At 51.4% G+C, this 24,430-nt stretch overlaps 2 protein-coding genes across 19 annotated transcripts in view; one reads left to right on the forward strand and one right to left on the reverse strand.

Moving 5' to 3' along the window:
- The window catches only part of GNAL (G protein subunit alpha L), a 187,140-nt gene extending 164,389 nt beyond the window's left edge, over positions 1 to 22,751 (forward strand). For all 5 annotated transcript variants that reach the window (XM_008261023.5, XM_008261024.5, XM_089305354.1 and 2 more), the window contains 7 exons: positions 1,364 to 1,418; positions 2,672 to 2,745; positions 5,582 to 5,640; positions 6,149 to 6,269; positions 8,722 to 8,852; positions 14,293 to 14,360; positions 18,872 to 22,751. In XM_008261023.5, coding sequence (XP_008259245.2) covers positions 1,364 to 1,418; positions 2,672 to 2,745; positions 5,582 to 5,640; positions 6,149 to 6,269; positions 8,722 to 8,852; positions 14,293 to 14,360; positions 18,872 to 19,018 — 655 coding nt within the window. In that variant the 3' untranslated portion in view covers positions 19,019 to 22,751. The remainder of the gene's footprint in view (positions 1 to 1,363; positions 1,419 to 2,671; positions 2,746 to 5,581; positions 5,641 to 6,148; positions 6,270 to 8,721; positions 8,853 to 14,292; positions 14,361 to 18,871) is intronic.
- MPPE1 (metallophosphoesterase 1) overlaps positions 20,598 to 24,430 on the reverse strand; it is a 28,732-nt gene continuing 24,899 nt past the window's right edge. For all 14 annotated transcript variants that reach the window (XM_070050499.2, XM_008261017.5, XM_089305357.1 and 11 more), the window contains 2 exons: positions 22,747 to 22,887; positions 20,598 to 21,673 (listed from right to left, as the gene is read on the reverse strand). In XM_070050499.2, the coding sequence (XP_069906600.1) occupies positions 21,491 to 21,673; positions 22,747 to 22,887 (324 nt within the window). In that variant the 3' untranslated portion in view covers positions 20,598 to 21,490. The remainder of the gene's footprint in view (positions 21,674 to 22,746; positions 22,888 to 24,430) is intronic.

The raw sequence follows: 24,430 nt of genomic DNA on the forward strand, positions 1-24,430 counted from the left end.
CTGCTGAAGTGTTGCAGGAACCTGGAGATTCCGGGGGCACCCCCTCTGCTGTGCAGAAGGCCCGCAGGCCCAGGGCTAGGGGAGCGCACGGCTGCCTTCAGTCCCATGCGTAGGCAGGGTGGGTGGTCGGCTGCATCCCCCATCCCTGGTCTGTTCACACCAGCTGCCTGCACCCCTGGCTGTCTCCTCTTCTGTCCAGGAGCCTCTGCCGCCCCTCTCTCCCCAAAAGTGTCCTTTGCTCGCTAGTGAGCCAGTTCCTTGCGCTTCCATCTTGAAATCCTCCCTTGTGTCTGCTGTGGGCTGGGCCTTGCAGCCGTGGGATGGGCAAGACAGGCCATTCTTCATTCCACAATATTTTCTCGGGCCAGCGCTTGCACCAGGTGCCAGGACGTGACAGCCAACAGGACAAAGACCTGCCGTGTGGGCCTGGCTTTCTGGTGGAAGAGACAGAACATAATAGATCCACGAGCAGCCGTGCAACATGTCGGGGTGTGGTAGTGCTTTGTGGGACGACACAGCCAGGCTGGCACAGTGATTGCAGGGGCACCTGCTTGAGATAGGTGGGCAGGGAGGGCTTCCCAGGAGGCCAGGTGCAATGTCCACCTCAGTGGAGAGGGGAGGGAGAGCCTTGCCTGCAGCCTCTGAGTGGGAAGAGAGCCCTGTGTCAGTTCATTTGCGGCTGCCACTCAGCTTGCTTCTCCCACCTTTGATTTTGTGACACAGATCAGATTGCTGGGATCAGACGTAACCCTGATGACCTCATCAAGTGTGAGAACATGCACACTCACATAGCTATACACATACAATCACACACAGTCGCACTCACACACATGCATGCACACTTGCACATACAACACACACACATTACCCACAGTCCTACAGACAGCCAGATGCACTGCCACACAGCTACACTCACTTGCAGCCAGATGCTCACACAGTCACACACACTCGCACACAGTCATACACACACCCAGTCATATAGAACACAACTTTGGCTCAAGGCCCATTTGTCACTTCCTTGTTGAATTTGCATCACAACGCCTTCTTGTACTAGAGTAGCCTTGGAAGGGAGGCCTCTAGCCCCCTCCCCAATTTCTCAGCAACCCCCAACCCCAAGCCCATGGGAGTGGGCAAGAGGGAAGGCACATGCGAAATAGATGTCTGCATGGATACACATGTCTGTACAGAGGTGCAGTCCATTTGGCCTCAGTTGGCAGTGATGTGCCACCCAGACAGATGCTTACCCAGGAGAGAAGGGAAGCCCCCAGTCTCCACTGCGCTTAGGTGAATGGTGCATCAGCTACCCCACCTGGGAGAAAGGGATCACAAACCCCATCTGAACTTATGCTGGCTTTTTCCGCAGCTTCCTGGAACGGATCGACAGCGTCAGCCTGGTTGACTACACGCCCACAGACCAGGTAGGAGACGTCAGAGCCTGCCTCACTCCTTGGAAACTTTGCAGATTGACTTCCGGGTTTTTTTGTTTGTTTTTTTTTTTTTTTTTTTTTTGGCGATTATTAAAAATCCTGGAAGTGACTACTTCTTGCCAATCACTGCTGTGCCCCGCCAGTGTCCATGGTGTGTTAGCTCCTTAGTGGTGCCCCCACCACTAAGCCTGTGGCTCGCTAGCCTGGAGATCCTTCATCTGCAGATTGGGAATGCTCAGCGCCTGTGTCGACTTGGAAAGCTAAACCTTCCCTCCCCAGCTGCACAAATGGCACCCGTTCTGCTTCTGACCCTGGTGCAGGGCTGCACATAACGCAAGCCACTTTCTGGGTTGCTCCAGAGTGACTCCTTGGGGCTGAGCCACTGCAGAGCACCCAGCTGCACATTTGTAAGGAGTAGAGAGGGACTCTGTGCCCTTTTGACCCAAGGGCATCTGCAAACACTTGGAGAGCCCTGGGCTGCTGAGCTCAGGATTCCCCGGCTGCTTGTAGGGCTAGCAAACCCCACACAGCCCTGGTGGAAGATGATGTGACAGCCGCGGGGACCTGCTAGTCTGGAATCAGTCCCTCAGGGCTGTCCCTTATTATGTTGAAACAACAGGACCACCTCTTGCCTTCCAGAATTGTAACAGAGTGGCTGCCTGACAGATACCAGAGAGGATTTGGTGGCCAGGAAAAGACCTGGACATGTACCGAGGTGTCAGCTTTGTGCCTTTCTCATCCCCTTGGGAACATAACACCCTTAATCTTAGAGAAAACAGCAATAGTCAGAGAAGAGGGGGTAAACCTAAGATCCAGTACATTTAGTCCGTGAGAGCAGTTTGATTAATGAATGCACAGTCACACTCGCCCTGGGCTCGCCCTGTGTCCCAGCAGGAGGCTCCCAGTTGTGGCAACAGAACTTGGCAGGTTTTCTCCCAGGAGTACTAAGCGCTGTGGTTTGGTTGTCAGGCGGCTGACAGTCAGCAGGTGCATTCATTAATAGTAGTAATGGTAATGATAATGAGGGTCTAAAGGAAAATAAAAGCATAGTTACCAAGTCTCTGAGGACCAAGCCAACACATCAGGATTTCCCTGGTGGATGAGACAGCATTCACTTGAGTTTTTAATTCCTATTGTTTGTTTTTTCTTACAATGGGAGAAGTGGTCATTTGAAACCTGCGAAGCTCATGGCTTCCCAGGAGAAATGACAAGTACCTAACTCTGCTTCCTTCCCTGGCCCCCAGGACCTCCTCAGATGCAGGGTTCTGACCTCGGGGATTTTCGAGACACGATTCCAAGTGGACAAAGTGAACTTCCAGTGAGTATGAGCTCGAGACTGTGGCCTGCTGCAGGAATGCTGGGCGTGGAGCCCCAGGACCCAGCCCAGAGCCCGCCCTCATGGCCTTGGGGTGCCAGGGGCTCAGCCTCAGAGAGGGCAGCCCTGTCCCCTCAGGGGAGGTGACCAAGGCTTGAAAGGCTGGGTTTTACGACTCACTTAACAGTAGAAACGACAGGGCCTGAAAGGAAACCCGTGTTTCCACGCTAGCTGTTGATGTCGTTGCCCCACCCCTTTTAAATAATTTTTAAATTTTTTAAAAGATTTATTTATTTATTTGAAAGACAGTTACAGAGAGAGGGAGAGACAGAGAGAGAAGTCCTCCATCTGATGGCTCACTCCCCAAATGGACACAACAGCCGGAACTGAGCCGATCTGAAGCCAGGAGCTTCTTTGGGGTCTCCCATGAGGGTGCAGGGGCTCAAGGACTTGGGCCATCCTTCGCTGCTTTCCCAGGCTCATTAGCAAAGGAGGTGGATCAAAAGTGGAGCAGGTGGGACTTGAACTGGCACCCAATTGGGATGCCAGTGCTACAAACCAGGTCTTTAACCCGTTGGTGCCACAGCACCAGCCCTTTGTTGGCCTTTTTAAAAAGTCATTTGAGAGAGACACTGATATGCCACCTCCTGGCTCACCCCTCCAAAAGTCCACAGCAGCAGGGGCTGAGCCAGGGCCAAAGCTGAGAGGCAGGAACACAGTTCAGGTCTCCCAAACGGGCAGTAAGGATCGAACTACTTCAGCCATCACTGCTGCCTTCCAGGTCTACATGAGCTCCTGAAGCTGGAGTTAGGAGCCAGAGCTGAAGAACGAACCCAGGCACTCCAGGGCTGGGCGTGGGCAGCCTAGCTGCTAGCCAAACACCTGCCCTGTGATGACTGGTCCTTTTATTAGAGCAGAGGCCTCTCCAAATGAGCTCGCCCAGCGTCTGGCCTTCAAGGTTCACGGTCACAGCTTGAGAACGGGAGGCACGATTTCTTCCTGTCTGCCGAGGGCTCTCCTGGGCTCCCCAAGCCGCAGCATCACTGAATAACCCTTCTCCTTCGTTTTTCTCCTCAGTGACATTAATTCTCCCCTATAAAGGCTTGTGAATTGAGGGCTTGTTTCTCATTTCTCTCCCAAAGCTGTGACCCGTGCCCTCCATTCCTGCCCACCCACACTGTCCTAGCAGTGTGCTGGAGGGTCTCCCGTGGCCTGTTTGCTCATTCCACTCTGGCCCACTCACTGCCGTGAAATGAGCTCTCGCACAGCATAGCTCCCTCTGCTGAGGGAGGCTCAGCAGCCCACAGCTGCCTCTGCTCCCTAAAACCCAGACCCTGCCCAACTCAATATGACCTGGCCTCTCCTCTCTGCTTCCTGCTCCCTGCCGCTGCCTGCCTCGCCAGGTTGGACTTAGTGAGCTCGAAGCTGTGTGGTCCTGCCTTCCCCAGTGCCTTTGCTCATCCCATCCTCTGAGCTCCAGGTGCCACCAGAGATAAGCAGAGCTGCAGATCTGTCAGAGCTTCTCAGCTCAGGATTTCTGTGGCACCTGGTGGATTCTGTGGCACAGCCATGAGTCTCTACACCACACAGTGCACTACCAAGCTGGTGTGGATGATTGCTTTGCACATATCAAAACCAAGTCCCGGGCACAGTGGAATTTTTGCCAATCAAGTCTTACCCTACAGTCATGCTTCTGTTTAAAAGTATTCACTGAGATGGGCATGGATCCTTGGCGGTTGCAATGCCAATTAGGACACCTGCATCCCACACCAGAATACCTGGGTGTGACTCCCAGCTCCAGCTCCTGACTCCAGCTTCCTGCTAATGCAGACCCTGGGAGGCAGTGGTGATGGCTCAAGTGACTCAGTTCCTGGCACCCACATGGGAGACCTGGATTGAGTCCCCAGCTCCCAGATTCTGCCACCAGCTATTGCCAGCATTTGGGGAGTGAACTAGTGGATGGGAACACTCTTTCTCTCTGCCACTTGAATAACTGAATAAGAAATGTTTTCAAAGTATTCACTAATCACCACAGATGTTGCATCAAGCGCCTGGCAGAGCCCTCCATGCTCTCATGCAAAGCATACAGACAAGCAAATAGAGGCTGTGGGGGTCTGTGAACTGCACGCATGCAAGTCTGAGCAGGGAGGGAGCTCAGAGCCAGATGTGCCTAGGAAGGGTTGGGGGAGTATGGATAGGTGCAGAGAAACTCCCCCAGGGACAGCAGCCCAGGAAGCGGTGCAGGCAGCTATGAAAAGAGGGTCTGGAGCCAGCCTGATGAGTGAGAGAAACCCAGAGGAAAACGGTGTGGCCACCATGGCTGGGCAAGACTGGGAGAGCCCCGGGCTAGAGCCCAGAGGTCTGCCCCAAATTGGGAAGGCGAGAGAACCCCCCTGCAGCTCTCTGGGCAGAGGTGGGTGGTACCCAAGAGGTAGATGCAGACGGGTCCCCAGGAAGCCTTGCTCAGTGCTGCAGGCGACAAGGTGCGCAGGTGAGTGGAGGTCAGACACAGGGTCCTGAGAGTGGGGACAAGTCACAGCATCTGCCCCTGACAGGGACTTGCCTTGCATTAATAGAGGCCCCAGTGTCTGAGCCACAGGTGATATCAAGTGGAAATTGGTGCATTTATTACGCACCCTGTGTGTCTCAGATTCTGTGCCAGCCACTCTCACCCCTGGACCCTGTAGGATGACAGAGAAGGGGCTAAGACTGCAGAACCTGCAACCAAAGATCTTGCAGCCAGAGCCAGAGCCCTCTAAGAGCCAAGGAGGAAAGCAAAACCATGTGCTGTGGGCTCTCAGGTCCCCCAAGTAATTGTCTTCCTCTCGCTCTTTCACAGTATGTTCGATGTTGGTGGCCAGCGGGATGAGAGAAGAAAATGGATCCAGTGCTTCAATGGTGATCTGATGCCCTTGGGACAATGGGGGTGAACGCTAGCACTCACATTGCCCCTGGGTCTGCCCAGCTTTGAACTTGGCCATCTCTAGCCCAGCTAGCCCGTGAAGTAGAGCAACTGTGCTCCTTCTGTAATTTGTTGTGTCCCATCATCTCAGGTATAGGACACTCATAAAACTTACACTGAGCAGTAAGTATGTCATTTATAGCAACTTTGCGCCCATCTCAGTTATACCAAAACAGTCACAGAACTGAAAACTTAGGTCTTGACCGATTAATATGAATCTCATGAATAAAGAATGTCAGCATCCCAAATGCACAGTTGTCTTGGGGGCTCCTCGCTGTGTAGACAACCAAAGGTACAGGCCACATCCACGTCACCCCAGCAGGTCACGGCAGGATGTCGTCGAGTGGCCCTGGGCCGCTGTCGGCTCTGTGCTTGGCCTTCACCCCACAGTGGCCACCTCTGTCTAACTGGGGTGCTTCCTCTCTCCTCCCCTCCCCTGCTCAGACGTCACCGCCATCATCTACGTGGCTGCCTGCAGCAGCTACAACATGGTGATCCGTGAAGACAACAACACCAACAGGCTGAGGGAGTCCCTGGACCTCTTCGAGAGCATCTGGAACAACAGGTCACAAAGCTCACCCCGGGCTTGCAGGGCTCCTTTTGTTGAAGAGGGGTTCACTCCGTGTTTACTGTCCTCACTGACCAATTCGCCCATCCAGCATCGAGACATCCATCACATGGGGATTCCTCCTCTGTGAAGTCTGATAGGCTCTGGGTTCGAAATTTAAATCTGTTTTGAAAGCCTACAACTATATCTCGGGTCCAAAATTGTTTTTGTTTGTTTCCAAGGCTTAGTTTAGAGCGTCCACTGATACTTAGTTGACCCCTAGGAGTCCCTTACAGGGCAAGCGTTTGGGGCATCCGTTAAGGAGCTGCTTGGCGTGCCTGATCCCGTGTTGGGGTGCTGGGTTTGAGTCCCAGCTCCACTGCAAATTCCAGCTTCCTGCTAATGCACACCCTGGGAGGCAGCAGGTGATGGTTCGGGCAGTTGGGTCCCTACCACCACATGGGAGACCTGGACTGAGTGTCAGGCACCTGGCTTCAGCCTGGCCCAGCTCTAGTGTTGCAGGCATTTCAGATGAGCCAGCAGATGGGAGCTTGCTCGCTCTTTCTCTCTCTCCCTCAAAATAAATAAACATTTTTTAAAGATTTATTTATTTGAAAGTTCCTGAGAGAGAAGGAGAAATGTTCGTTCTGCTGGTTCACTCCCCAGATGGCCACAATGGCCCAAGCAGGAGCCAGGACGCCATCCAAGTGTCCCACGTGGGTGGCAGGTTTCCAGGTGTTTGAGTCGTCTTCCGCTGCCTTCCCAGGTGCATTAGCAGGAAGCTGGATCAGCAGTGGAGCAGCTGGGACTCAGACCAGCACTCATATGGGATGCCAGTGTCACAGGCAGCAGTTTAACTGCACCACAGTGCTGGCCCCTTAATAATTAAAAAAAAAATTCCTTGAACAAAAATCCAAGCGTAATCATGTTTGGAACTGCTGGTATTAAGTGATGAAAGTGGTTATTTTCAGAAAGAAACATCTAACAACTAACTACATGCAATACACACAAACACCATGTATCTTTTGAAGCATTTAGGAAGAAATATACCCAAAGAAGACAGGAAATAGAGGCTAAATGTTAGACCTGTTCAAAGAACCAAGCCAGCCAGGAATGCAGCTCTAGGCCTTTAGCTAAGGACTCCTGCGTTTTGTTGTTGTTGTTGTTGCTATGCTGTTTTTAATACTTCCACTTCTAGCATTAGAAGTCCTGTGGCCCCTTATTATTAAATTACACCCCACACATCCAAGTGTAAAAGGGAGGGCATTTGGCCCAGCCCTTAAAACACCAGTTAGAATGTCTACATCCCATATTGGAGTCTGGGCTTGAGTCCTGACTCCACTCAAAAAAAAAAGTTTACATGTTTATTTGTAAACCAAAGTGGGTGAGAGAGAGAAAGAGAGATGTTCCATCTGCTGGTTCACTCCCCAAATGGCCATGATGACCAGCTGGGCCAGGCCAAAGCCAGGAGCCAGGAACTCTCTCTGAGACTCCCACGTGGGTGGCAGGGACCCAAGCATTTGCGCCATCTTCTGCTGCTCTCCCAGGTACATTAGCAGGGAGCCAGATGAGCAGCAGAGCAGGCAGGACTTGAACCAGAACTTCAGTATGGGACACAGGCATGGCCAGTGATGGTGTGCCCCATGGCTGTGCCCCATGGCTGAACTTTTTGGTTTTCTTTCTTTGTTTGTTTGTTTTTATATTTCTTTGAAAGGCAGAGTTACAGAGAAAGAGAGAGAGAGGGAGAGAGAGAGAGAAAGCAAAATCTTCCATCCATTCGTTCACTCCCCAAATGGCTGCAACAGCCGGAGCTGGGCCGATCTGAAGCCAAGAGCCAGCAGCCTCTCTGGGTCTCCCATATGGGTGCCGGGGCCCAAGCACTTAGGCCATCTTCCACTGCTTTCCTAGGTGTATTAGCAGGGAGTTGGATTGGTGGTGGAGCAGCTGGGACTTGAACCGGTGCCCATTTGGGATTTACCAGCTACACCACAGTGCCAGCCCCATGGCTCTACTTCTGATTCCAACTTCCTGATAATGCACACCCTGGGAGGTATCAGATGAGTCCCTGCTACCATATGAGAGACCTGGATTGAGTTCCAGCCTCCCTGCTCTGTTTCTAGCTGTTGAGAGCACTGGAGAAGTGAACCAACAGATGGAAGTTCTTGTATACATAATTTAAAAACTTTTTAGTACAAGTATATTATTCCATAACCATATCTTATCGTTGGAACCAATAAATGTATTTCCCCGATGGAAATGAGTTAGACAATGCCCAAGAGCCCCAGGAACTTCCTGCACTTGCTTTTCGTTGCTTACAGATGGAATGGGGATGCAGGTCGCCACCCACTGCTAAGTCCTGTACATTTCCAGGAGGACAACAACGTTTCCTTGTAATTTAGCACCTTCTATATTAGAGGCACTTTCAGATATGGGCATGTGTGAAATGTGTGGGTTTTTTCTCCTTTTTTAGATGGTTACGGACCATTTCTATCATCCTGTTCTTGAACAAACAAGATATGCTGGCAGAAAAAGTCTTGGCAGGGAAATCAAAAATCGAAGACTATTTCCCAGAGTACGCAAACTACACTGTTCCTGAAGATGGTGAGTTGTCAGAACACTGTTCCTGGGGTAGAGGAGTAGAAGTGTTCCTAATAGATCTGTAACTATACTCCACATACTTCTGATGAATCAAAGACACACCTTTAGTTTAAATCAGTCCTCCCTCCTACTGCCCCAGTGTAAAGTGCCAGAGTCCTGGATGGGTGTCCCTTTTCTGAAATGCTTTAGGGACAGAAATGGTTTTGCTTTCAGAATTTTTTCGGATCTTGCAATAGTGACATACACATAAAGTGCCATCTTGAGGATGGGGCCTAAGCATAAAATTCATTTCTGTGTCGTATACACCTGTGCATACAGGTGATTTTGTACAATGCTGTTTGTGCACCTGCGTTTTGATTGTGAGGTCAGGTGTAGAATTTTCCACCTGTGCTGTCACGTAAGAGCTCAAAAAGTTTTGGATTCTGGAGCGTTTCAGAGTTGGGGTTTTTGTAATTCTGAGGCTCTACCTATTTGGGGTCCCACTTGTAAATGTTTTGTAATCTGACTTTCCCCTCAAACTGCAACAGAAGGGTGGGCTGTTGGGGGTTTGACTGTCATCTGCCTGGGCGAGTTCTCCACCGTGCTGCCTCCGATAGGGTCTGCTGTGATGAGCCCTTGTTGGCCCTTTGCAGGGACTGTCCCACCCTCACAGCCCCTCCACTGGGAAGTGAAGCTGAAGCAGGTAATAGCTTGATCGAGGCCCCACAACCAGTGTCTGCATCCTGTGTCTCTGAGCACGTGCCTTTGGCCCCTGAGCCTGCACACTTGTGCCCCCAGCGCTGTCTGTGGCTGCAGCACTGGAGATTTGCTCCGGGGTGACCAGCCATCCCTGCCACCTGAGGCTGAGAGCTGCAGTGCTAAAGCCAGGAAAGGTAAACAGGGGGAAGTATTTTAGTCTCTGCTGTTCACCAAATCCAGAGTCGTGTAGATGCTATGCTTTGTTCCAGGCAAAATATCATTCTGGGGTGAGCATTTGGCTCAGTGATTGAGACACCACTGGCAATGCCCACATCCCATCTCAGAGAGCCTGGCTTGAGTTCCAGCCTGCTCTGATCCAGCTCCCTGCTAATGCACACCCTAGAGGGCAGCAGGTCATGGCTCAAGTACTTGGGAGACTCAGATTGGCTAAGGGCTCCTGGCTTTGGTCTATCAGCCCTGGCTTTGAGGGCATTTGGGGAGTGAACCAACCAGCAGATGGAAGTGCTCGCTCACTCTCTCTCTCTCTCTCTCTCTGCCTTTGCAGCAAGAGTAAAAGTAAATCAGTACAAATTAAGGAAAAAAAAATCACTTCTTGAAATTTGAATCCCAAATTAGATAAAGTAGAATTAAAGAGACTTTCCTATAAACTATAGTTGAGATTGGGGATTATTTTTGTATGTAGTGAGAAAGGGAGAGACAACTTGCATGAATAATTAAGCCCTTTTACTCCTCATGTTCAATTTTCCTTTCTCCATAACAGCAGAGGCCTTCTGCAAGTAGACACGTAGAATCTGGAGCCACTCTGGACTTCTGCTAGATACTTTGTTTTTTGTTTTTTTGTTTTTTAATTAATTTATTTATTTGAAAGTCAGAGTTAAACAGAGAGAGAAGAAGAAGCAGAGAGAGAGGTCTCCCATCCACTAGTTCACTCCCCAATTGGCTGCAACGGCCAGAGCTCTGCTGATCCAAAGCCAGAAGCCAGGAGCTTCTTCCAGGTCTCCCATGTGGGTGCAGGGGCCCAAGGACTTGGGCCATCTTCTATGCTTTCCCAGGCTATAGCAAAGAGCTGGATGGGAAATGGAGCAGCCGGGACTCGAACCAGCAGGCGGCAGCTTTACAGGCTACGCCACAGTGCTGGCCCCAGATACTTTGTTTTAAAATAAACAGACGTTGGAAATGGGTCTGTGCACTTGCCCCTCGCCTGTTCTCATCAGACCCACATCTACCAGAGTGCTCAGAGCATCAGCCAGCACAGGCTCAAAATCCAGCCCCTTCCCAGGGTCCGATCACACGTGAATCTCACTGAAATTCGTCATTCCTTCACACCAACCTCACAGCACTTGACAAGCCTCCCGAGGCCGAGGTGGGAGCAGCTTGCCTGAGAGGAATGATCAGGGCCAGGCCCTTGCCGCCCCTCTTTCCCCAGCAGGCCCTTACTACCTCCCCTCACCCCAGTCCACGCAGTCGCTTAGGTCCACCCGTCCAGCATCTTCCTCCTTTCTCCCTCTCACAGCTTTTAGCCCAAGCCCTCATTCCCCTGTCTCAGCAGCTGCCCCAGCTTCCTTCCTGGCCTCCCTGTCACTCGCCTTTCCAGAACATTCTCTGAACTTCTGCCACATCATCATTCCGAAACACAACCATTCCACACTAGGCTCTAACGGGCGATACCGCCACCACTGGCCTGATAGAAGCTGAAGCCCGCGGCCCCAGCCAGGGATGTTAAAAGGCCCCAGCCCTGTGGCTCAGGGAAGCACAGCTGCTGGCCACGCAGCAGTCCTGTCACTGATGCCCACTTGAGTAGCAGGAGCCACGCCCCTCTTTGCCCTCTCCTCCCAAGGGAGCCCAGCTCCTTGTTTCTCAGCACTAAAAGGCAAGGAGGAAACTCATAGGCTCAGTGAAAGAATCTAAGTAAAAAGACTGCCTGCTGTGTGAAGCCATTTGTCTAAAAGCCTAGAAAATGCAGACACAATGTCCACAGTGACAGAGAACACATCCGTGGGTTGCCAGAGGAGCAGGGGTACCTGTGGAGGTGCCAGATGCATTGTTTTCAGTGCATTGGTGGTTTCTTGAGTGGATGCACATGTCAAAATTCATCAGACGGTGCATTTAAAACATGAGGAACTTAGAAAAGTTCATAGAAGATGGAATTGAAAGGATATTTATATTGGTGCAAAAAAATGGTTTTTTCCCTCTTTTATTTATCTGACAGACAGACATGGAGATAAAGAGCTTCCATCTGCTGGTTCACTCCCCAGATGCCTGCAGTGGCTGAGGCAGGGCCAAGGCCAAAGCTGGGAGCTGGTAACTCAGTCTAGGTCTCCCACATGGGTGTCACCTTGAGCCATCACCACTTCACAGCGTCTGCATTAGCAGGAAGCTGGACACAGGAGCAGGAGCCAGAAATCAGATCCATGGGCATCTTAACCACTAGGCAAAACACCACTTCTTAAAGTACTAAAAAAATGCTGAAATGGTGTATATGAGGGGTCTTCAAAAAATCCATCAGAAATGAAAATTATGAAAAAGCTGTGCATAGATTTTAAGATGTTTTGTACCAAAGTCAGCACCTTTTAATCCTGTTGTTTCCACAAGCTTTTCTGAGGTTTCCTTATATCTTTTCATTCCTTTGCCACAGACTTTTGGAAGTACCTCACATGTGCAGCTTAGTGTATTTCAGCCACCCCTCGGGAAAGGCCAGTGCCCAGGTCCCACCCAGAGGGGATCCATGCGACTCCAGAGGTGGGGACCTTCCCAAGCTCCCAGTGGCCCCAGCACCCACCCCAGGCTGAGCACCATCGTGGGTGCCATGCCCCCTCTCTGCCTCTGCTTTCCCTCTGCCATCTCCAGGCCTGCCCCGGTACCTGCCTCCTGGCCCAACATCGTAGGTCTCCCAAGGTCAAGCTTCACTGCGCCCCCAGCTGCCCATCCTGTACTCCCAGGAGCATGACAGTGTCCCCACAGACCCTGTCCCCGAGGAGACAGAGTGATGGGCTGCTAGAGCATGGGGTTATCCCATGAACTTGACCCTGCAAGGGAGGGCCTGGAGACAGAATGGTCCACAGCAGATTGGTTTCTACTGGGGCTCCAAATATGGAGTCTGCAGCAGGCGCAGAGAGGGGAGGTCCTTCTAGCAGCCAAGCTGAGGGGAACTTGACACTCTGCCCACTTGGACCCAGCCTCCTGTCCTCCAGAGCTGGGTCCATGTTTAATGAGAAGTTGTTCTCCTCTAACCTCTTTCTTCGTTCCAGTTGCTATAACAAAATGCCTTAAGACTGGGTCATTTTAAAAAAAAAAGATTTTATTTTATTTCAGAGGCAGAGTTACAAAGAGAGAGAGAGACAGAGAGAAAGTTCTTCCAACTGCTGGTTCACTCCCCAAATACCGCAACAGGTAGAGCTGAGCTGATCTGAAGCCAGGAGCCAGGAGCCTTTTCCAGGTCTCTCACGCAGTGCAGAGGCCCAAGAACTTGGGCCATCTTCCACTGCTCTCTCAAGCCATAGCAGTGAGTTGGATCAGAAGTGGAGCAGTGGGGACTCAAACTGGTGCCCGTATAGGATGCTGGTGCCGCAGGCTGAGGCTTAGCTCACTATGCCACAGCGCCAGCTCCAAGACCGACCAGGTCATTTACAAACAATAGAAATGTGTTGCTCACCATCTGGAGGCTGCCAAGTCCAAGATCAAGATGCCACAGACGTGGTGCCTGGTGAGGGCCTGACCCCTGCTGTGTCGATGGCCTTGTCTGACTTGTTCTCACGTGGCAGAGGGACAGACACACTCCCCCAGGGCCTATTTTGTAAGGACACTGTTACAGTTGAAATAAGACTTGGCTCCTGGCACTGGCACTGGCACTGTGGCGAAGCAGGTTAAAGCCCTGGCCTGCAGCACCACAGCACCATTCTATATGGGTGTCGGTTCAAGTCCTGGCTGTTCTACTTCCTATCCAGCCCCCTGCTGATGGCCTGGGAAAGCAGTGGGAGATGGCCCAAGTCCTTGGGCCCCTGCACCCACATGGGAGATCTAGAAGAAGCTCCTGGCTCCTGGCTTCGGATCAGCTCGGCTCCAGCCATTGTGGCCATTTGGGGAGTGAACCAGAGGATGGAAGACCTCTCTCTCTCTGTCTCTACCTCTCTATAACTCTGTCTTCAAATAAATAAAATAAATCTTAAAAAAAAAAAAGATGCTTAAACTCCAAAGTCATGGACCAATGGTGCCAACAGGTAGAAGCTTGATCCAGTTAGAGTGTCTGGGTCACTGGGGTTTGCCCTTGGAAGGTGGCTTCTCAATCTGCTTCCCAGCTCAGTGCAGGGTCTTCCTCTGCCCCCACCAGCCCCCATCCCGGCAGACCCCATACTGATGGGGCCGTCTGGCCTTGGACTGTGAACCTGCAGAGCATGAGCCACGATAGGACTTCATCCTTCATCAGTAGCTTCTCTGAGCTGCATAACTCGGGCCCTAAATGATCCACGAAGCAGAGCCCTGGTGACCTAATGGCTCCCTAAGACCCCGCCCCTCAGGGCTATTGCACTGGGAAGTTAGGTTTCAGTACAGGAACTGTGGGGTAACAAGCATTCACCCCTCCCCCCACAGCGCTCCAAGGAAAAGTTCCATCAGCGCTGTAATGGTTGCCAGAGAGGGAGGAAATGTGCTGGACGTAGTCAGCAGTCCAACTCTGTGATCCCTCTGTGTTTCTCTGGGGATGTAGCTCTGTGCATGTCACTGACAAAAACATTTGTGATTTCCACAGCAACACCAGATGCGGGAGAAGACCCCAAAGTGACCCGAGCCAAGTTCTTTATCCGGGATCTCTTTTTGGTAAGTAATTCTGTTAACCTTGGGTTTCCTCCCACGTTGAGTACCTAGCCTTTCATGATTGTCTTTAATCTTCCTCGGAACCGTGGCGGGGGAGAGAAGGGATGGTGCCTGCATTTCACAGCTGAGCCCCTAGAATTCAGAGAGCTCAGACCTCTCTCACACAAGGTCCCACAGCTCCCACGCAGCAGCACCTGCGTGGACCCACAGCCCTCTGGAAAACAGCACTTGGAGGAACAGACTTTGTCCCTTGGCTGTGTTTTCTGTGATGAGTACATAGCCTTCCTGCTCCATCCGAAGGCCCTACAGGCTAAAGGCAAAGGTTTGGAAAGGGGTCTCCTCAACTGCAGACATTTCCCCTTTTTTTCCAGATTTTTATTTCGAGATCATTGCAAAGCTGACACCTGGGATAATTTCGCTTCGTTTTATCTGTTGGTCTACCTATACATATTTTCTTTTCTTCTGAGCAGCCTCTCGGTCATGGCTGGCTAGGAGCTTGTTTGTTTGTTTTAAAGATTTATTTTATTTATTTGAAAGAGTTACAGAGAGGTAGAGACAGAGAGAGGGTTCCTTCATCTGCTGGCTCACTCCCCAAATGACCGCAATGGCCAGAGCTGAGTCGATCTGAAACCAGGAACCAGGAGCTTCTTCCAGGTCTCCCACATGGGTGCAGGGGCCTAAGGACTTGGACCGTCTTCTACTGCTTTCCCAGGCCACAGCAGAGAGCTGGATCGGAAGTAGAGCAGCCAGGACTCGAATCAGCTCCCATATGGGATGCCGGCACTGCAGGCCAGGGTTTTAACCTGCTGCGCCATAGCGCCAACTCCACTAGGAGTTCTTACCAGCTTGAAACTGGTAAGTGCCAAGGCACTCCCAAGGGCACGTCCCCAGGTGTGGACAGGCTGCTGATACCCGGAAGTGGTGAGCTCAGCCCCGGCTGCCCCAGGGACAGCCCCCAGGCTGGTAGTCTTGTCATGGGGGGCAGACCCTCCTGTCCGGCCTTTCTCTACTTCTTCCCATCACAACCCTATAGTGGTCGCTGAGTCCTCTGTTGAGCTAGAAGGAAATAATGAGCAGTCCGAGCCCTGGAGGGCATTTGGAGGGACGAGGGGCCACACGGGGGAAACTGCTGCAGCTGGACACACGTCGGGCATGCGGTGATGTGGTCGGATCCTCCGAGCTGGCTCTGTACTAGCAAGCACTGTGAAAACTCTCCAATAAGGAACGTAGCTTGTAGAAGATAACACGACCTTTTTTTTTGAAGAGCACCTTGGAGGACCATAAAACCAGAAAGACACATAAACAGTATTCCATGGTAGGCCTTCCTAATGAGAACCACAAATTGCCCAAGACCGAGAGTCAAGCGTTTGGAAGGAGGCTGGGAACAGACGTTTCCTAAATAAATTCAGAGCCTCGACAGACCTCTTCTTATTCCCCACCAGCAGACCAAACCTGGCTTGGAAATGCACTCTGCCAAGCAGGGAGTCTGAGGCATGGGCCTCACAGTTCTACAACTCGCACTCTGCGTTGCAGAATTCGCCCAGGGTGCAGAGAGCCCGAGAGGGTCTGAGCTGCAACCTGCAGCTGCAGGCCCAGGCGCATGGGGAAGCTGCCAGCTGCACCTGTTTATTTGTATTTGAGCTGCATGGGAGCAAACCTGGGATGAAACCGTGACTTGGGTGGACCCAGCCATCTTCAAACCCTCGAAAGCAAAGACGGTGATGTCGCCAGGCACGTGGCATTCCTGAGACGCCTTCATCTCGGGGTGGGGGGGCCATCTGCTGAGTAGTTCACGAGCTCCCCTGGGATGTTACCACCTGGGGGAGGGCCTCAGGGAGTTGGGCAGCAGCCAGGGGGCACAGCCCTGGAGCAGAGTCTGGGACGACCCAGTTTTCCTTATCACTGTTCATGAAAATCCAGGGCCGCAGCAGGTGTGCAGAGAGATGAACCGCCGTGTGCGAACTGCAGCGGCCTTGTCATGCCTCCATTCCCACAATGTCTGTTGCCCCAGGCAGGGACAAAGAAGTCCGATTATGACAGAGGAGAGCCTATTTCTCACTCAATTAACTACCCACTCACTGTGTGTGTGCCCAATACCTCACCTGGGGCTCAGGATTGAGAAGATTTATAACCTGCTCCTGTCAGGGTTTGTAAGTTTAAAATGTTTTCAAGTGCTAAGAGAACTCCAGGCCGGTGCCACGGCTCACTAGGCTAATCTTCCGCCTGGGGGGCCGGTACTCCGGGTTCTAGTCCCAGTTGGGGCACCGGTTCTGTCCTAGTTGCTCCTCTTCCAGTCAGCTCTCTGCTTGGCCCGGGAAGGCAGTGGAGGATGGCCCAAGTGCTTGGGCCCTGCACCCGCATGGGAGACCGGGGCGGGGTTGGGAGCACCTGGCTCCTGGCTTCTGGCTTCATGATCGGCACAGTGAGCCGGCCATGGCAGCCATTTGGGGGGTGAACCAACGGAAGGAAGACCTTTCTCTCTGTCTCTCTCACTGTCTAACTCTACCTGTCAAAAAAATAGAGAACTCCAGCTGCTGTGCAAAATCAGCTGGAGCCTCTAAGAAGCCTTTGATGAACATCTCGCAAGGTCCTGTCCCTGTCCCAGCACTTCTGCACAGATGCTTTCCCAGGAGGCTTCGCAGGAACGGAACGTCCCAGGCGTCCTGTGGCTGCTCTGAGGAAGGCTCCCAGGGCCTCGGAGTTTGCCCAGGCTGGGCGGCAGCCTCAGCACGCCTCCTCTCACCTGGCCTGCAGGTGCATCTGCTCCCTGTGTCCTCCCGGGCTCCGCTCCTCCCAAGGACACCAGCCAGGCGGGTCAGGGCGCGCACACGGCCTCATTTTACCTTAGTCACTTCTCTAATGACCCTGTCTCCAAATACAGGGCAGCTTCAGAAAGCTCATAGAAAGTGTGCACTGTTGCTTTTTTGGGTTCTTTAGATTATTTATGAGATAGAGAGAGAGAGAGAACTCCCATTTACTAGTTCACTCCCCAAATGACTGCAACAGCCAGGATTGGGCTGGCCAAAGGCGGGAGCCACAAACTCAATCCAGGTCTCCCACATGAGTGGCAGGGACACAATTACTTTAGCCATCACCGCTGCCTTCCAGGGTCTGCATTTAGCCTGAGGCTGGAGTTGGGAGCCAGAACTGGGTATTGAACTCCAGCACTCCAGCAGGGGATGCGCAGGTCTTAATCTCAAGGCCAAATGCCCATCCCAGTTTCCAAGCCCCCTCACAGAGCCCTGCGGTACTGGCAGTGGGATGGAAGCCTATGAATTTTGGAGGACACAATTCAGCCCCTAACAGCCCTCTCCACGCTGTCCCACTTGGCACATGCGCATGTCGCTGTAAGATGTGCTCATGGCTCGTGGCTGGTGATGCCCGACCCTGCCTGTCCCAGTTACCTGACAAGAGCAGTTTCCTCCCAGGCACTGGAAGCACTACACTGGTGACCAGGGGCCAGCCCTTAACAGACGCTGCAGTTCAGCTGTGTAGAGGAGGAGGAGGGTGACCAGGGCAGTGTCCAGTACAGAACCCCAAGTCACACGTGCATGTTAAACTTTAATTATTAAAACTACATGAACTAAAAACACAGGGTCAACCACTCATAGTGGCCACTGTATGGACAAGGCAGATAGAGGACATGTACATTATCACAGAAAATTCTAGAACAGCACCCTGGTGCGGACCTTCCCTTTCTGGAGAGGTTTAACTTGGCTTCTCTCTGCAACTGCCGTTCACCTACACAAAGGTATGCAGAAAGTCCTTGGGAAAATGGAATGAAAAGATGTTTGGGGGAGAAAAAATAAAACTGTGGAAATCCATGCTGGTTTTTTGTAATAGGAATTTTCCATCAACTTTTTAAATATTTGTTTGTTTACTTGCTTATTTGAAAAGCAGAGTGGCAGAGAGAAAGGGAGGGACAGAGAGATACCTTCCATCTACTGGTTCACTCCCTAAATGACCAAAAGGCTGGGGCTGGGCCAAGCCAAAGCCAGGAGCTTCGCACTCCATCCGGGTCTCCCACGTGAATGGCAGGGGCCCATGCACTTGGGCCATCCTCTGCTGCCCTCCCAGGCCATTAGCAGGGAGCTGGATTGGAAGTGGAGCAGCTGGGACACATATGGGTTCTCATATGGGATGCAGCAGGCAGCTACTCAACACAGTGCCAGCCTCTCCATCTACTTTTTGAAAACCTCTCCTACGTATGGAGTTCAAGGTGTTTTGAGCCAAAATAGAGTTATACCTTAATTCCATCTTCCACAGACTTTTGGGAGTACCCTCTCTGTGTGCTGCGTCCCCAGCTCCGCTGAGGCCCTGGGTACAGAGCTGGGCTGCGGGCTGTGGGGGGCCCGCGGGCAGTATGTCCAGTATGCAGATAGTCCCTACTGCTGAGTGCACTCCCGAGTGGACGAGCAGCCAGCCGGCCATCTCCAGCCCCCTCTAGCCTTGAGTGCCCGCTGGGCGAGGGGCTGGGGCTGTGTGTCCCTCAGCAGCCACTGTGTGTCTTGCAGAGGATCAGCACAGCCACGGGCGACGGCAAGCACTACTGCTACCCCCACTTCACCTGCGCCGTGGACACGGAGAACATCCGCCGCGTGTTCAACGACTGCCGCGACATCATCCAGCGGATGCACCTCAAGCAGTACGAACTCTTGTGAGACCCCGCCCCGCCCCACCGCGCCGCCCCCTGCTCCCTTCTACCCCACGGGTGGAGCGCCCCTGTGGACTGTGTGTCTGTCGCCCCATGCCACGGTAGGACGTAGTTTTTAGTGTCACCTGGCCACCGTCTGTCCCATCCTGGTACGTCCCGTGTGTGACCGACCACCAAGCCTCCGGCTACCTCTGTGCCCCCTGACGCCAGGTTTGGTTCCGTAGCTTTCTGTTCTCACTGAGCACAGCCTGCCACAGGTTCCCTGTGGCTCACCGGTTTGTGTCACGGCAAATGCCCACTATGACAGGATTGACACTGCAGTGAAATCTCCCTGGGCCGGGGCTCCTTGTACTCACTCCCTCATCCACCGATCAGCAAGGAGAGTTGGTAGACAAGGAGAAAGCACACATGATTGCAAAGTATGTGTACAGTGCTGTGCACCATGACTGTCCCATCACCCTGCGCACACACACACACACACACACACAAGGCTACAGGCTAACAGGTGGCCGGCCCTTCCGATCCACACCATCCAGGACTTAGGGTAGACCCCAAGGGATAGGGTGACAAGAAACCTTTTTCCATCACACTGACAGTGGCTGCCAGCTTCGGGCATTTGAATTAGAGTTACTTGGCAGAAAACCTGATAGAGTTAGCTGGCAGTTACCTGGTGGGCAGAAGATCTACCACACTTCCTCCTGCAAAAATGTGTCCCATCTAAAAATATTTCTCTGTACTTCCACAAAATTTAGGTGTAGTCTCCTTTCCCTTTTCTTTTCTTTTTGTTGCTGGGTTCTTACATTGTACAGACCACAAGATGTAATATTCTTTTGTATCACTACTAAAGAAAAATCCTTGTAGATTTCCGTGCCTTGATTATGGCTAACCCTGTAAAAAGAAACGTGTTCTTGTTGTGCTCCACAGCTAGTGTCAATGTTACCTTTAAAAGGCAATGAATGATAGCTGTAGAATTTAGAGTATTTTTTATCAGGTAGTACTTTATAAAATCCTCCTTCGTAAGAAAATGATAGAAATGGCACGTCCTGCCGCCACACCCTACCGACAACGGTGTGACGACGCCACAAGCTGCTGCAGCCACCTGCTTGCACTTCTCTGCGCTCAGCTGTACACACCTGAACTCGGCTCAAAGGCAAAACTGTCATCTCATCTTCCTTCAGAGAATCAGGGGTCTTCAGCCCTTTCAGACAATGTGTTTCTTGATTGCTTTGCTGGTTCAAGACTTCTTCAGGCCTCCTAGGGGACACAGGGCAGCCATTGCCTTAGTCAGAGCCTGGGGCACAAGCGCCATCAGACAAACATCAGATAGACACATGGGTGTCAATGTGTGCACCTGACCCAGAGGAAGAAGGGCAGTGTCAATGTACACCCAACATACATGGCTGTCCCGCACACATGTAGGATTTGCAAATGCAACCTCAAAAGTTAGGGCACACAGTACAAAACTAGATGCTTCACAGCCTGTCTATAGTCACAGCTTTGACAGTAGTTCCCTTAGGTCTAAAGCAATCCGTAAAGATGTCTGAAGTTAAATTCTCAATACAAATCCAGAAAATCACCCCACTAACTGCCTCTTAAACAGTTTAATACTTTTAAGTGCACTCTGTAAATGAGCATTTCGTGATCCTTTATAAATTCAGACTTAAATGCTGCTTCTCCATGAAAGGATGACAGCTTTACAAGCAGTCAGTACCACGTGTTCTCTTCATCAGTTTTCTTGTTCACAAAGCTCTTCACCGAACTGAGACATAAACATGATTTTTCATTCCCCTATACTTTCAAGGAAAATGAAGATGTATCCACATAAAAAAATGAGGTTACATATTGTTGTTCACATTATTACTTAATTCTCTACACCTCCTACTTAAATGGTTGAGTTTAAAAAATCCAGGTTGCAACTTTCTTGTGATCCCTGAGTCACTGAATTCAGATGTAACAACGCAGCCTCCTGGAGAGAGTTACGCGGCTCTGCAAGTCTGCCTCTGGCTCAGCAGGGAAGTCTGTGAAGACAGGATGTTGCTGCAAGGTGCACCTGTGTAGGGAGGCGGACGCTGGAGAATCACTGCACAGGGGACAGAAGCAAGCCCACTGCTCACGTGCACACATAACCCCGTGTGCGGCAGGGCTGCCAGGGGCCTTCCTGAGGAAGCAAGGACTGTGTTGTGCATGCAAGCTGTGGTGTCAATAGATAGCATTTACGTACTGTACAGAAGCAACTTTGATTATTTTATAGAAATGAGGAAACAGATTTGTTGTAGAGTACATGTTCCATTTTTCTAGCATGAGAATAGTACATTTATCCTGCAGTCACTCACATCAGTGATGTAGGATTTCTAAGACGTGCATAAAGAAGGCCGACACTGGATTCTCGCCGTCCACTGGACTCTTAACGTGAGCTCTGCTGGAAGTTCTGTGTATTTGGCTTTGATGTTGATGGCTAGATGCAAAGATTGCCTGCTTTTCACCTCACCGTGTGCATTCTGATCAGGTGGCGACCAAAAAGAAAACGTGGGGCTAAAAGCTCAAAGTGGGCTAGGAGGAGGACCACGAGGAGGCCAGCTGCTCCACAGTACATGGACAGAACCGTGTCCTCATACGGGAGGTAGCACTTGGAGAGGGCATAATCGGAGGATGTTATGCTGCCCTGGAAAAGAAATTAATGGGAAGGTTATACTGCAGCAAGAACACCAGATACAGCTGGAACAGAGCCCCTTGACTTAGAAACCACAGAGGAAAGGACGCCTCTGGGGGTGGGGTCCCCCGGGTGAGGAGAAGAGGTCCCCTTGCCCGAGACTTTGGGGCCACAGTCTTAAGCCTGCACAAGTCACCACTGACCAACACAGGTGCTCACAAGAGAAGGAGGTCAGGGCTGTGGGTGCCTGGGGCAGCAGGTCTGGAAGGCTGACCTCTCCATTAAAAGTAGCCACTGGCACAGGAGGCTCCCATCTCACAGAGAGGGGACAGAGCTGCAGAGAGGCACCATGCAGGCCAAGGACCAAGGCCAGTGAGGAGTACCAGGCTGCTCCTGTGGCACCTGACTCTGAACCAAGCCATCGGTGTCCTAGAAATGCACGTGCCCAGGCGTCTCCACGGGCCTTGTTCTGCAGACACTTTTGTAGTGTGGGATGTCCGGGGTAGGGCAGTGGGGTGGCGGGGAGGGGGAGTATGTTCTTACTTACTTTGAATCTGAAAACATTAGGGCTTCCCGCCAACACCTCCTTTTATCAAGCACCTGACATTATGACCTGGTACAGAAACCCATAGCTAAAAGAAGGCAGCTGGCAGCTAGCATGTCAGGGCAAGGCTTGTTGAAGAAACATCTTTAACCCATGTGCAAAGGCTGTGGTGCCAGCACTGTCTGCCAGGGCACTGGGCTCACTTGGGAAGGAAGAGAAGACATCGAGATAAGCTAAGGGGTAAATGATCCTGTTTCCTTAGGAAATGAAACACACACCCAGAGGGCGCTGCCCTCCCTAAAGGATAAAAACCTCTTTGCAAGACGCGCCCACCCCTCACTCCCCACCTGCACCTGTGCAGCCCCAGGAACTGTGTATTGTTTATCTGTTCAGGGAGGGGGCGGGGCATCAAATTGTGTAGGGAGTGAAACTTCGTAATGGCTTTTGTATATTTTTACCGAAGGTAGCAATTCAATAGTTGAGTACTGTGTTGATTTCAATACTTATGAAAGCTTTCCAACAAAATAAACTTTCACATTACCATGATGAAGCTGGGGTTGTTTCTGTTCCTCCAGTTGAAAGACGGGACGCTGATCTCCGGGACGCCTCCCTGGTGGAGCACCTCGCAGGCGCTGTGCGTGTGGCCGCTCAGGACCAGGCGTGGCCGGAGCCACCACAGCAGCTGGGCAGCAAGGAGACACAAGGCAGCCATGAACGATCAGACCCCCCTACACACACACACACACACACAGACACACACACACACAGGCGCCACTCCCACTGCCACTGTGAGACAAGGCCACTGGCTGGCACTTGGTTCAGTGAATTAAATACCCAGTCCTCACTAGGTCGCTGTCTTTGTTCCTTCAGATACTTGTTTACATTCAAAGGCAACTTCTGCCTCTTACAGTCTGCTCTTCCCCACATAGGTTTTTAACAATTCTTTACTCATTTTTTATAAAATCATTATACATTTATTTCATAAATATATTCTAGAAGTAAATTTTAGTTTTACTATATATAAATTTAACATATATGAAGGTACTTCAGAAAGTCTATGGGAAATGAAATTAAAAGGTAAGTTTATAGGCGCCGACACTGTGGTGTAGCGGGTCAAGCCGCTGCCTGCAGTGCCGGCATCCCATATGGGCTCCAGTTCTAGTCCCGGCTGCTCCACTTCTGATCTGGCTCTCTGCTGTGGCCTGGGAAAGCAGTGAAAGATGGCCCAGGTCCTTGGGCTCTGTACCCATATGAGGGACCTGGAAGGGGCTCCTGGCTCCTGATTGGCGCAGCCGTTGTGGCCGTCTGGGGGGGTGGGCCCTCTCTCTGCCTCTTCCTCCCTGTGGCTCTGCCTTTCAAATAAATAAATAAATCTAAAATAAAATAAAAGTTTAAGGGGCAGGCGTTTGGCCTCCTGGTTAAGACACCCACATCTCACACCACCATTCCTGGGGTCACTCCCTCACTCGGCTCCTGACTCCAGCTTCCTGACCCTGAGTGGCAGCAATAATGGCTCAAGTAACTGGTTCCTGCCACCCCCGAGGGAGACCTGCCTTGAACTCCCAGCTCCCAGCTCCAGCCTGGCCACTGTAGGCATCTGGGGAGTTTGATACCAAAAAATCTAAAATCTACACATAGCTTTTTCATAATATGCGTTTTTATGGACTTTTTGAATACTCCTTATATGCATGGATTCCAATTTCTTTTGCATCAAACTGATTTTTTTTTTTTCTGACAGGCAGAGTGGACAGTGAGAGAGAGAGACAGAAAGGTCTTCCTTTTGCCGTTGGTTCACCTTCCAATGGGCACCACGGCCGGCGTGCTGCGCTAATCCGAAGCCAGGAGCCAGGTGCTTCTCCTGGTCTCCCGTGTGGGTGCAGGGCCCAAGCACTTGGGCCATCCTCCACTGCACTCCCGGGCCACAGCAGAGAGCTGGCCTGGAAGAGGGGCAACCGGGACAGAATCCGGCGCCCTGACCGGGACTAGAACCCGGTGTGCCGGCGCCACAGGCAGAGGATTAGCCTACTGAGCCACAGCGCCGGCCCAAACTGATTTTTAATTCCATTTTCCATGACCTTTTTGATATAACCTCATATATTACAGAAATAAATAAGAACGTGCAAAAATAAATTTTTAAAAATGCACTTATTTTAACTAAGGCCTTAAAACATGACTCATCTGTATTTCCAAATACATTTTAAGTTTTAAGAAAGCTTTGAGTATGA

Source organism: Oryctolagus cuniculus, chromosome 10, assembly GCF_051225735.1.
Source record: "Oryctolagus cuniculus isolate XC-2025 breed Fujian yellow rabbit chromosome 10, ASM5122573v1, whole genome shotgun sequence".
NCBI classification, from domain to species: Eukaryota; Metazoa; Chordata; class Mammalia; order Lagomorpha; family Leporidae; genus Oryctolagus; species Oryctolagus cuniculus.